At 36.3% G+C, this 14,200-nt stretch overlaps 1 protein-coding gene across 2 annotated transcripts in view; it reads left to right on the top strand.

Annotated features, from left to right (window-relative positions):
- GABRA1 (gamma-aminobutyric acid type A receptor subunit alpha1) overlaps positions 1-9,598 on the top strand; it is a 39,423-nt gene extending 29,825 nt beyond the window's left edge. For both annotated transcript variants that reach the window (XM_036391700.2, XM_036391699.2), the window contains exons 8-10: positions 477-629; positions 3,167-3,369; positions 6,768-9,598. In XM_036391700.2, the coding sequence (XP_036247593.1) occupies positions 477-629; positions 3,167-3,369; positions 6,768-7,076 (665 nt within the window). In that variant the 3' untranslated portion in view covers positions 7,077-9,598. The remainder of the gene's footprint in view (positions 1-476; positions 630-3,166; positions 3,370-6,767) is intronic.
- The last annotated feature ends 4,602 nt before the right edge of the window (positions 9,599-14,200 follow it).

Genomic DNA, 14,200 nt, shown 5'->3' with positions numbered 1-14,200 from the left:
GAACAGGGACACTTCAGCTTACATAAAGCACCAATGGTAATGTGGTAATGTAAACACCATCACACCAGCAATTACATCTTAAGCTTGGCCCAACAGAAACATTTTTGGAGGCTGTCTTGATTTAGTCTTTAGGTTGCATTTACATGGTTATGCTGTGGTGGCTTTCCATCCTCTAATGGAATAAGACTTTTACAAGAGCTTTAAACAGCCACCAGTTAATGCAGACTTTCATTCACTACCCAGCAGAGCAAATATGCAAATTTAATTAACATTTCCTAGAAATGTCTAATTTTTTATTATTAAGGAAAAATTTACAAACCCACCAGGTTTATTAAGTGTTTTCTTCAGAGCTGACCCATTTTGATTTAAGGATTTCTATTTTATAATAGGGGTGAATGGAATGGAAAACACTTCCTTCAAAGACCTCTGCTGTGTATATTTATAAAAGCTTTAATGCTCTTTTTTCTTGGTTTTAGGGGAATATGTTGTTATGACTACTCATTTTCATTTGAAGAGGAAGATTGGTTACTTTGTCATCCAGACTTATCTGCCATGCATCATGACAGTGATACTGTCACAGGTGTCCTTCTGGCTAAACAGAGAATCTGTCCCAGCAAGAACTGTGTTTGGTAAGCAAGACCTGTAAACCTCCTGGCAACCATGAGGCAGTTGGGTTTCAGAAATGCTGTGGTAAATGTAGTTATTGTAACGTGGTACTGGAGAACAGTGTGAGCCTGGACATGTTGCAGCACACAAGAGCTAACAAATTTCATTGTGAAGATATAGGTCCAAAGCTTTTAAACTGATTTGGAACTGACTGTAAAAAGAGACCTGAAAATACCTCAAGCCATCCATTACCATTAGAATATTCCAAAACAATCAGATTATGAATAAAACATCTCTGACAATGGCAATAATGTTAATCATGGGATTATCAAAAAGGCTTTAATCAATGGGTATCTGTCATTTGACATCTTTAGGCCCTTGGAAAATTCTTATTTTAATTTTTTTTTCCTTTATCCCTTTTACAGGCTACTGTTAGATCAGCAACAATTTATTGTGCTTAGAGCAGTGAATACATGCACTGAAGGAATGCAGTGAGCAGGCAATCTAAAAGACCCTCCAGTTTATACAGCTGGTCCCTAGAGTTTAACCACTGCTTGGAAATGCTCATCTTAAAAATATTCTTTCATATACTTTGGTGATATTAACCCAAGTCAAGTATATATTAAAAAAAAAAAAGGCAATGAATTTTCATTTAGGAAAGCTAGAGCCTGAGATTTCTGCTCTGTGACCTAGTCCTTGGTGATATCCAGATGGGACTGCTGAACACCTTTGGCAGGAGGTGGAAGCATCCCCAGCCAAGCTGGCTTGGACACTCGTTTTGCTGCCTCAGGGCACTGCAAGGACAGGATGCTTTGGCCCTCTGGCTTTGCCAAAGAGAATTAACCCATTTATTCTGAACGTGGCAAAGCCAGAGAGTCACTGTTGAGAAATGCAGCCTCTGAAGCTTGTGTTGAACAAGAGCTATTTTTATGGATCTTTTCTTGCACCATTCACAGCGGTGCTTAATTTCTCAATTTCTCTGGAAATCAATCACAACTTGCATAGCCTTAGACCTCATGAAACAAGCAGTGACTTTCTGTTGATATATAGATGTGCATTTACAGAACAGTGGTTTAGACTACAGTATAATTAAATTTGATTCACATAATGTTGTTTAGATTAGCAACTAAAATTAATTCTGAATTTTTAACATCAGCTTTGCTGAGAACTACTCTGCTAGGGAGTTTTATAGTCAAATCCATTGAAATTATAACTATTTTACCTCTTTTTGCACATACCATTTAAAAAGAAATGTCTGATCATCAGTTTGAAATGCTGTACTTCACACTCATTACATGGAGAACAGAATTTCCTAGTCTCAATGGATAATACATAATACTGCACAGTTTTCAAACTGCTATCTTCACAGGCTCAAGAACCCACAAATTTCTCAGTTTTCATTTTAGAAGACAGTTATTTAGTAAATACTCTTGGGTTTGCTCCATCATTATATATCAAGAGAGCTTTTTCATTTCGAAATGGCAGTGAAACAAAGCTTCAGAACATCTTGCATGAATGCATATACATACAGAAGCACAACATTGATCTTTTAGCCCATTTAGTACCACACATAATAAAAGTTATAAATCTTTCCTCTGCTGCTATGTGAGAGAAACATAAGGTCACTAGCAATAAGTCAAAGAACACATTTGGTTACATCTCAAGAAGGAGAAATTGCTTCCTCATTAGGCACTAATAATTCAAGCTCTTCACACTACCACGTAAATATGTTGTTCATTAATTGACCTATTTTAGAGCACTGCTCATTTCCACTAACACTCAGTGCAGCAAAGATGAACTTGCCAGACACATTGGAGACATGACAGTGCAGTTGTCAAGGTAACTTGTGGACATGTGATTTGATGTAAATGCCTTGCGTGCACTCGGAGATTAATTTTTCCAAGCAGCTGCAAGCAGAGTGAATCAGTGCAGTCCTGCTTGCTCTCTGGGGCAAGGTGAGAGGAAAGGTTCAGCAGTGAGGAGGCTCTGATACCAGAAATGCAAATTATACTGTCAGTCTTACATAAAATCTTTGCTTTGTTCAGGGTGTCAGTGAATAAAGGGACAGAAATCTGTAAAACCATCATTTAAAAAAAAATGAAATAACACAAATCTTGATGCCCTTGAGTACAGCTTTGAAGTAAAATATCCCAAAGAAGATGAAACAAGTTTTTTTTGTTTTCTAACTATCTCATAACTGCTGCAAGAAAGAACTAAAGATGTTGAATTGTTACATCTGTAGTATAAATTGCAACGCATGAATTAAGAACTGCAATGAAATCCTTCAAATACCAGGAAGAGTAAAGTAGTTCAGAAATCACATTTCCATTCCAACTTTAAAAATAATATTCTATTATAACAACATGAAAGAACAAAAGTATAAAAAACATTTTGATAATCCTGCAACTTCCACAGAACTCAAACCTGATATCCTCATTTACAAACTGAGCTCAGGCGGGGAAGTTTGTACGAACCAGGGGTGTAGAAAAGGCTGTACCACCTACAACAGCTGGGAAATGAAGCACAAACACAACCTGAAGACCCAAACTCTGCTTTGCAGGAGTAACAACTGTGCTGACCATGACCACCCTGAGCATCAGTGCCAGGAACTCTCTGCCCAAGGTGGCCTATGCCACGGCCATGGACTGGTTCATCGCTGTCTGCTACGCCTTCGTCTTCTCGGCGCTCATCGAGTTCGCCACCGTCAACTACTTCACCAAGAGGGGCTACGCCTGGGACGGCAAGAGCGTGGTGCCAGAAAAGGTAACCCCTCCCCACAGCCACCCCAAAAGGTCACACACACTCTGACATGACTGGTCACTCTATGGGAAGGGGTTTAGCACATTAAAAATTGTTATTATGTACAAGAGTTATTGCTCCAAAGGAGTTTGCTGCTGTGTCCACACACAGCATTTCTATGCCATGATTACTTAGACATTTAATACCTAAATACTACTTCTGACATGCTGGGTGATACTTCATGCAATTCATAATGAAATGTTCTACTGAGATTTTGACTTCAGGAATTGAGCAGAAAAAAAAAATCAACATGTATTATTTTAAGGGAAGGCAATTATGTTTTGCTATTTGAACAAGAGAAAGCGTGGATGCCTCAGTGTAAACGTAAGAAAAACAATTCTGTAGCTGCAGTTTTTGACAGTTCCCAAGGTATAGTGCTCCCCAGCACGAAATTCAGAAGTGCTGCTCTATCATCATGACCAAGTAAATCATCATAGGGGTTCTTTTTTCCTTTCTTAGCTATAGGAAATATGTGTTTATTTAGAAGGAGGAATTGAGAGCTGTGCTGGGAGCGTGCAATCCTGATCTGTACCTCCATGAATGCACTGGAGAAAACTCCCACTGATTCCTTTAGGTCTGGGATCAGACCTGGTCCACAAACCACAAGTGCACCAAGAAATTGTTGAGGACATTTAGGGGATAAAAGAGAAGTTTGCTGCTTCCTGGGAATTACCATATCAGCTGCTTCTGTGAGCAAGCTCATTCAGTTGGGTTTACTTCCCCAGCTGGTAATCATGAACACTCACAGACTAGAGATCCAACAGAACAGGTATTTGGAGGAGCAGATATTACTCACTGGTATGCAAAGATTTGTTTTTAATTCAGGATTATATGTATATATATTATTTATGTATATTCGTTGTGTAAGTCAGTGAAAAAACCTCCAAATTATATTACGGCATTTATACAGTGGCAACTACTACAAAAGCATTGTAGAACAAGGGACTGAAGTATCAAAACAAACTTACAGTAATGATCTCCACACCTGCTGCTCAATGTTGAGTTTTCAGTTATTGATGATACTTTCACTGAAAATAATATTTTTGATTCTGTGTTTTCATGATATTTGTTATAAAAATGAACTGCATTGATAAAACTTTATCCTTAAATATTGCCTTGCTAATTTATCCTCCCTTGTAATGTAGTTACTATAATGAGCTGCTTCATTTGTTACCAAGACAATTACATTCTTAAAAAACTCCTACACAACATGCACCACTACAAACATAATTTAAAACTATGGAAGATTTATGGCTTTGTGCTTGTTAGCAGGTAAGGGGCTTTATGTGTCATTTGCTGGTACCTGTGAGCTTTCTGCAGTGAGGAAAAGACAGCAAGGCAAGATCTCAATGATCAGAGCATCACAGCCTAATCAAATTTAGAGCTCTAATTAGCTGTCATATTGCTTGTTCATGAAGTTGAATTTGACATGAAATATTAAGACCCAGGCTGGTGTCAGGGTTTTCTGTGGATCGAATTTCTAGTGACATTTAAATCTATTGAAAGGGTTTCCTCTGAGACTTCAGTGAAGCTGCTCTTTGTCTGCTGGATTTATTGCTGCTCACCTGTGTATCTGAATGAGCAGCAAACAGGATTGCCTTTACACTCAGCAACCATGTTAGCAGCCTCCCTACCTGGGAAGGGAAAAAATGGACAGCCAAAAACAAACAAACAAACAAACAAAAACCCAACAAACCCCAAAACAAACAAAAAAGCCAAACAAAAAACAAAACAACAAAAAGAACAAAATAAACAAAAAACCCAAACAAAATAAAACCTGACACACCTTTTTTTGTTGGAATATTTTTTAACCTGTTTGTTCCGAAGATTTGAAGCTTTTTCTTGGCCTGAAGCTAAGAATTTTATTGCCATGAATTAAAGAACATCTACATCAGAATCATTAGGTGAATCCCTTTCTTTACTAAGTGGCATAGTTTTAACATTTGAGCCTACATTTCCTTCCAGCATGGGTCTCCAAAGCTGTTCCTCCACAAGCCTTGCCCCATCTGCCCTGAGGTTTCTGCAGCTTCATTTCCTGTTCCCAGGTGTGCAGCAGGAGTCTGTCCACTCCCTGAAATGTTCACCTCTTGAACAAGAATTTTTGAATCAAAACTCCATTATTAGGGGGTCAAAGTAGCCATTAGCCTATAGTTGATCTGTCGTTAAAGGTACTGTGACCACAATATTGCCTCCCTGGGACAGCTGCTTCTTGAAAACAGAGAATTGTGTTTGCTGCCTTGTGAATGGCCTAACAGATTAAATTCCACTGATATTTTCTCTTCAACCATATCCGCCCCCCATCCCAAGAGGATAAAGTGGATAACATTTGCCTTTTCTTTTGTGGCAAATACTGCCTGCAGATTTTGCTAAGCTGTTGGAATTGGTTTTTGCTATATGTTTTGTTGTTGGAGTTTTTTCTCACGATTGGAGGAATCCTGATACCTTCTTAATGACCCACTACATCTCTCTCCTGTGATTATCCTTGGGCAGTGGCTGAAGAACAGGTTTGGTCTGCCAGAAACTGGACAGTTGAATTCTAACTGATTTGCTCAGATGTCAAAATTTATTTTTTTTCCTACAAGTAGGTCCCAAAAACAGAATGCTAGAAAATATAAGGACCTAGGGATAAAGTAAGTTTAAGTAAGCTCAGTAAGTCTTCCTCCCCTAGAAGATATTCAATATATTCTTGCTTTAGCAATATAAGTAGGTGGATGAAAAAGTCATACAGACATTAAAGTCTTTGCATATGGAATGCCACTTCAGCCATTATGATCCAATTATAAGATTCAGAGAAGAACATTAAGTTCCTAATCCATAATTCATGTGCCTCTGGTGTAAACCATTAGTGAGCAGAATACTGACAGCTTTTCATCTTATTGAGTAAACCACTCCTTTAGTGCATGGTTACATGATAATTTAGTGTGTATTTTTGTGTATAAATTATGTTAAAACTCTTCATATCACAATATTTGCCTTAATGTTGGAAGGCTATATTTAGAATTTGGCATCGTGTAAGTTTTTATCCTGATCAAGGAAAACAGATTGTGAGAATATTGAACTGTGAGTGCTTTGTCATTGCTATTATCATTAAAGGTGATTTTGCCAGTGAGCCTAGCTATCAGGTCTCATTTTTATCTATCATCTAATTTGGTTTACCTAATACAAGTAATACAAATGGATGATTTTGTATTTGTTGTCACCTAAATATTTTGCACGAGTTATATACCCAGAACTAACTTCTCTCTTACAGCTTATTACACTTTGTGCTATGAATTGGATTAATTGCAAAATGTTGCTGTGCTTTTTGATAATTTCATCTGTTGAGAAGGTATTGAGAATGAAATATTTTCTTCTTTCTTCAGCTAAAGAAAGTGAAGGATCCTCTCATCAAGAAAAACAACACATACACAGCTGCAGCGACGAGCTACACCCCTAATATTGCAAGGGACCCTGGGCTGGCAACCATTGCTAAAAGTGCAACAATTGAGCCCAAAGAAGTGAAGCCAGAAACAAAACCTGCAGAGCCCAAGAAAACTTTTAACAGCGTCAGTAAAATTGATCGGCTATCAAGAATAGCCTTCCCTCTGCTTTTTGGAATCTTTAATTTAGTCTACTGGGCCACCTATTTAAACAGGGAGCCCCAGCTAAAGGTTCAAACTCCACATCAATAACCTCATTTATTCATATAGTTCTGTTTTGTCTTTTGCTCTGGGAATTGCTTCCCTTTTTCACATACAGTAATTCCCATTTGCTTCATTGCCTCTGTCTTAAAGAAAATAAAGGTTTCTTTAGTTAGCAAAAGGTAAAATATAACTGTATATTTGAAAAAAAAAAACTGTGTGTGAGGGAGAGAATGTTATAAACTATATACTTTGAAAAAGTGATTTTGGAGATGGAAGAGTTGTAGAGTAATGGGAGGTTGGAAAAAAAAGAAAAAAGAAACCATTTGTAGCAAGCTTAGTACTGAATATCCCCAAAAGATAGTGTATATGTATATGAAAAAGATATTTTTATTCAGAAGATTTTAGGGATGGGGGAAATATTCTTTATGACATTCCTGATGCACATCTTAGACTGTATCATTTATTCAGCCACTGTTTATAATCTTTTCAAGGATGTAAAGCTTTCCATTTGCTGAATCCCATAAGATATGTTATTTTCCTAATCCCTTTTCTCTTCTATGTTCCAAACTACCTGACTTATAATATTAAATAGTCTTTAATGAGAAAGGAAATCTACTCACTCTAGGTACAGTTTGTCACTGTATAGCACATAAGATCTAATGGTAACAAATGCTTTAATCTGCTCTCTTACTGCAAGCTCGTTCCAAGCATTAAGTTGTCACTAGACTAGATTTAAAATCAGTTGCACAACCAAGTGCAGATCCCAAATTTCTACTATCACCTGTGTAATCCAAACAATTCCTGGATGCTTTAAAGATAGCTTTTACTCATCACTATGTTTTAGAGAGTTAAAACAAAAAAAAAAAAAACAAAATTTTTGCAAGCTCTAGATATGTTGAATGTATTCTTTTATAAAATGATACATTAAAAGAAGCTTTAGACTGAGATTTATGAATAGCAGAAAGATAAAATATAGTATTTAAATAATATCTGTAAATATGCAGCATGAGATTGTACATTTTTTTACTTTTTTAAAGTTGTGTTCTTAAAACATTGTGTAGGATTCACCTCTTAGCTCTTAATATGTTGTTAAATGCTCAATAAAACATATTTAGAGCCTGAATTAAAGGAAAAAGAAAATCAATCAGTGGTACTGGAAAGCTTACAAAAATAAATAAGGCAGAAAGTGCTTGGAATTTATTCCATTTGTAAAGTGGTTAAGTGTACAGCAGCTTGCAATTTGACAATGTCATCCAATGTATACTATTAGATTAATGACTGGTCTGCTCAGGTCATGCATAAACACTAAAGTATGGGATTATATTTGGTAGGTAAAAATGGTGAAATATTTGTTAAGACAGAAGTTCATCTGTATATTACTGCTATATTTGCTGAAACATAACTGTTACAATAAGCGATGTAATATATGTAGCATTAAATACAAAGAAGTCATACATAAAAGAATGTACAGGAAAATAGATTTTATTGAGTAAACTTACTACATTTCATTTTTACTGTAGCAATATATTTGTAGGAACAATATGTAAGGGCTTTAAATACAAGATGTCCATTTTGCAGGTATTGTGCTCCCTTTAAAAAAATTCTAGTCAGTATCATTACTGCTAACTCTTAGAAATAAACTTTTAGATAAAGTTTTTTCAAAGAGACTGGAAGAATGGTGGATATTTGCAAGAATCAATTAAAAAATGTAATTTATGCTATTGAATGGATTTTGAAACAGTGCTACATGAGTCTCTAGAGAAACAGCTACTGAGAGTCAAGTTTAATAGGCAGTGATTTCTAAACTCTTAATAAATCAAAAAGTTCACATTCTCTATCTACAAAATGAAATATTTAATGTTTGATTTAGAGATTTATTTTTTTTAATAATTCTTCATTGTCTAACATTTAGTCCTGTCTGAACTTAATAAGTTATCTGATTGGATATTATTTAAAAGGGGATGTTTCATCTCTGGTATCATGTGTAGATATATGTATAGAAAAAAATAAACTATGGCTCTTTAACTTCTGTGTACTTGTTTATCTTGTTATTTTTGGCGTTAAACTAGTGTGTTCATTTAGGGCATTTTATCTTTCTAGCAATTCATGGCTACCTTTTGGTCTGCATTTTGCACATTAGATGTGAATATTACTTACCTAGTCTGCTTTTTGCTATGCAAGGATTGCATTATATCACCTCTTAGTTAGTCTATGCCAATAGTATTATACTGTATAAACTTGACTGCACAGTTTATCAAAGACAAGGTATTCTCTATGTAGCTTTTTTACAATGCTTTGCTAAACCATGTAATAATAGTAAGTCTTCCTTGAAAATAATAATACACTCTTATAGAGGACAGTTTCTGTTTACTCCTGAGATAATTTTAAAAAGATGACATTGAATGTTTATTGCACCTCAGTGCAGTGATGTGGCAATAAAACCTAAATCTAATAGAGGTTGTTTATGGCAGAAGCATGTATTGCTTTACAGAGTTTAGCAAAAGCTCTTTATTTTATGTCAGACTGTAATTCTATTATAATAATAAAGCTAAAAATGTTCAATAATGCAAGTGAATGTTTTACTTTGGTTTTCTTTAGTTACTGCCTTTTATGACACATTGCCTGATTAGCTGCTATTCATTCAAAGCCTTCGTTTCCTTGGATTTGGTAATGAATGCAGTTTTAATAGATGTGATTTTCTGTCCAGTGTTTTCCAGGGACAAATATAACAGGAATGTTTCCCAAATCTGATTTGACATTCAGAAAAGATAGCTCAGTCTGTACCGTGTATCTCCAGAAAGGCAATTAATTGCATCAGATGAACAATTGTTAAGGTTTTGTACCACAACTTTGACTCATACAAGGTAGGAACAAAATAAAATGCATTTTCTCCCAGATAAAATGGCAGATAGACCAGAGATTGAGAGTGAAAGTATGACTATTTAAGCTAGATATTTAACTGGTTAAATAAACACACAGATCTAAGAAAGACTGTTAGAACAGAACCTCAGGCTATATAAAATACTATTTCCTTTATTAAAATAGTTGTAGGAATAGCTTTCAAACAAGCAACTAAAATCTTGGAAATTTTCGTTTTCAACTCCTCTTTCTTTCCCAAATAGAAAAAAAGAGAGATGAAAAGTCATTCCAGTGCATTCAGCCCCCAAACTCTCTTGGAAATGATCCTGGAAGCAAGGCTTGTGGTCTTCATGTACAGACACACAGCTTCAGAGGGTCCCAAAGGCTGCTAGAAGTGTACATTTTACATAACAATATTCATAGTGTTCTCAAGCATGACTCCTAGAGAAGGCTTCTTCAAAATGGAAGCCAAGTCTGGAAGGACTCAGTTTCTATTAATTTATTATGCTTTCCTCTGTTTTGAATGAGGATAATGCAGTCTGAATCCCTGCTCCTTGCCTCCTACAAGTGACTCCACGGAGATGAATCCCTATGAAAACCCACACGGGCTTTTCTGGAAGAGGATGGTAAAGAAAGTGTTTGAACACCCACCTCCTATGTTCACATGCCAGATGCAGAGCATACATGGGGATTCTCACATCTTTGTCACTGCTCAGACATTTTTAGGCAGAATTTTACTCAAGTAAAAATGAGTCAAAATGTCTAGAGGCAACGAGATTTGACTCAGAGGAAAAAAAAAATTATTACATTATTCAGTTTCACAATGTGGAAGAACAGCCTCATCAGGTGACAGATTCACAGCCACCAGTCAGTCCAGCATGGCACCCTGACACGGGAGTTCTGTGTTTGTTCTGATGTAACATCAACAGAGGCTCCTTCATTTTTCCTTGAATCATCCCTAGAAGCTACTGCAGGACTTTCTTAGTGGTCAAGAACCTTTTTTACAGCACCCATGACTTTTCTAATTAAATTCTTTCTCTTGGACTCTAAGACCTGAAAAAACTGATTTTCTTTCTATCTCCTTCTATTTTTCATCAATATGATAAATAATAACAACTTATGAAACACCCTAATGTCTGGAAAATGGGGCACACATGCTTCAAGGAGCAAGTAATAAGATAACTTCTTTCAGCCTCTGCTTTGTATCTGAACGACTGTCCAAATAAATTAGTGTGACTGGGCAAAGTCAAACATTTTCTTATGGGCTGTAAAAATATCAGTCATACTTTAAAATATAAAAATGCTAGATCTCCTCTGCCTTTCTATAGCAGATCCACTGAAGAAAACATCCTCGTGCTATGCATAAAGATGACATAGCTTAAATAAAAATGTGTTTACAGTCCTAGCACATGAATTTTGCAAGTGAAGTGTATTATCAGCCTGTCAAGCTGTTGATGTCATGTTCCATCTGATCACAAACTACATCAAACACAACAAGAGAGGTAAAAGCCTTGAAACAATGAGTTTCTGTAGGCTCATTCTCTCTGGCCATAGCCCCATCCAAACTGGCAGGATGACTTCACAAATGCTGATAAATTTATTTGATTAAACTGCTCTAGGGCATTTGAAGACGCTCTGAGTGGGCTTTGCACTTGCAGCACAGCTATTATGGGCATCTCACCCAAAGACTAGAGATACTTCCCACAGAAACCTGCAGATCAGCCAACACAGGGCACAGCTTTTCTCAGTGTGCTGTCAAGGGAGCAAAGATGTGTTTGCTGAGCTCCTTCTTCAGCCAAGGATGTTTGAATACAAACAGGTACAATGAATTTCTTTTCAAGTGTCCTTATAATGCAGGTATTTGATCGGCCTCAAGTGGTACAAGCCTAAGGATCTAAAGCAGCCCCAAGATGTTCCATTTGTTTAGCAGTGATTTGCTGCTGGCTCCCCAGCACTCTACCTTTGCCACACTCTTGATTTTACATGTATCATCTGATTAGCACCAGATCCCTGAAATGCCTCATAGGAAAAAATAATTCAGCTGCCATAGAATTAATGAAAGATACTTTGGAGAGCCTGTTCCATTACTGGCCATAGCAGCAGAACCACACTTCAGAGAAGGGATTGGTGAGCTTCTAGGATGGCTCTCCATTGTTGTGATATTTATTAATGTAACTAATTTACTGCAAGGATACGAAAACTTCCAGGAAAAGAATATAAGGGAAGGAAATCTTTTATGGTTATCTAAAACCAAATATTAAAAACCATGAAAATACAATAGAAAGATCTTTTTCCTAAATTATCTTTTTATGAAATACTTTATAAAAATAGTGAAATGGACTTCAGCCAAGAATCTTGCAAATGAATACACCTTTTGAATCAGAGAAAAAGACAATGGAGGTCACAGTAAAAGCCACTACCAATTATTAGGACCTGCTGTAGGCACATAAATTTAAGAAAGAAAACTACTATTTCTCAATTAAACATAAATAAGAGTTAATCTCTTTTTCTTGATGAAATTGTTAATAATTCAGGAGGCATTTCAGACAGGGTTTTGCTTTGATTTTTTTGTACAAAACCCCCCAAACCTCATGCTCTGGTTTAATCTTTCTCCTGCCTGAGCAGCTGTGAGGGACACCATTCTTCAAGGTAGTGACGTATTTCAGAGGAAATAGAAATCTTACGACAAACATTAGCTTTAACATGACCATGTAAAGTATTTTTGTAGCTACACCTCCTGGACATGACAAAATAATACACAGATTGATGTAAAATTTGTTTTCCATTGATGGAAATCCATCCCTACCTTGCCTCACCAGCCCTGATTTGTGTAGGAGCTCTGCTAATTTAGACCAAGTAAAATCTGACTTTGGGCTATTAAGGCCTTTACCAGCTTGTTCCTCACCAACCTCTCATCTCTGTGGAAGGCAAAGAAAACTTTAATGAAGTTACTGGAGCAATGTATGCTCTTTCCACAGTTAAAGGACAGGGTGAGCCATGTGAGTTATGAATGTACTGATGCAATGTTTAACGGCTGCAAAGCCAGAATGGTCACACCTGCAAGAACTTTTTACATCCATGTCATCTATCCATCAAAAGATAGCCAGATTTGCAGAAAAGGTAAGTATTTTCCAGTTCAGAGGATGCCAGCCATGACTTCACTAGCAGCTTTCTAAAAATTGGAGCTGTGTACTGGAGCTGTGTTCTGATCACTGAATATCAATGCTTATGTTCATCTCTGGTCCTAACCCAGGCTTTCTTTTCCAAAAAGTTTGCAGGGCCAAAAGTTCTGCATCCATTTAACAGTTTTTGAACAGACAGATTTTTGGCTTGCAACTCCCAAGCAGTGTAGAGAAGAATAATTTTAAGACTACTGGGACAGAAGAGAAAGGTCACTATGGACAATACAAAGAACTGGTAAAGCAGAAAGTCCTTATCATAGCTTTAGTTGATAACTAACCATCCATCATTCAGTCCCCCGGTCTGCTCCTAGCAAATGAGTTAATAAAACAACAAAAATGCTTTCAGGTGGATATGGGCAGAATTAAACAGGTGCCCGATTCTTTTGAAAACCTCATTATTTCTATCCGTGTAGAGAATGACTTTTAAAAGCATACTGGTGAGGCTAAAAAGCAATTATAACACAAAAACATCATTGGATTGTGCAGTTCTACTAACAAAATTTTCTGAGCCTGAATTCTACCAGAGCATGCAGCTAAAAATCTTCCTCTTGCAGATACATGGACAATGCCATAAATACTTAGGGGGCAAGCCATGGGTTTCAAGATTTTGAAAGAGACAAAGAATTCTAGGTTATCTTCACATTGCTGCAAAACATTTTCTTAATTATATAACAGAGCTCGAAATTTATGTTGAGGGTTTTCATGGATCTGCATGGAACCCTTGATCAGACAAATCTAAGACCCAAGTTACTTGTCATGTTCCTGTATCAGGCCTTGGTAGAGGCAGTAGGAATAACAATTAGATATCCAAGTCAATTCTGTGAGATATTTTTACACACATTATTCTAAACTGACAAAATTTATCTTTTAATACAACTTTTATTTTCCTGAATACTGTCCTTGGTTGACTGAAAAGTAAAAGATACAAAAAAGTGAGAATATTAATTTTGTTAAAGCCTTAGGTTCAAAAGGAATAAATAAGCTTCAAGAAAAATAACCTAGAGAAAAGCAGTTTTATCTGGCTACTGCAAGAAATAAATGGAAAGAAGTTTATAAATAAACATGATTCATTTATTTATAAATGTCTAGAGATAAGAAATAATAATAATTCTCTGATGTAACAAAAGCTGA

Source organism: Molothrus ater, chromosome 15 (assembly GCF_012460135.2).
Source record: "Molothrus ater isolate BHLD 08-10-18 breed brown headed cowbird chromosome 15, BPBGC_Mater_1.1, whole genome shotgun sequence".
In the NCBI taxonomy this organism is placed as follows: Eukaryota; Metazoa; Chordata; class Aves; order Passeriformes; family Icteridae; genus Molothrus; species Molothrus ater.
Note: the sequence above shows the minus strand (reverse complement) of the source record. Positions and strands in the feature narration are given on the sequence as shown.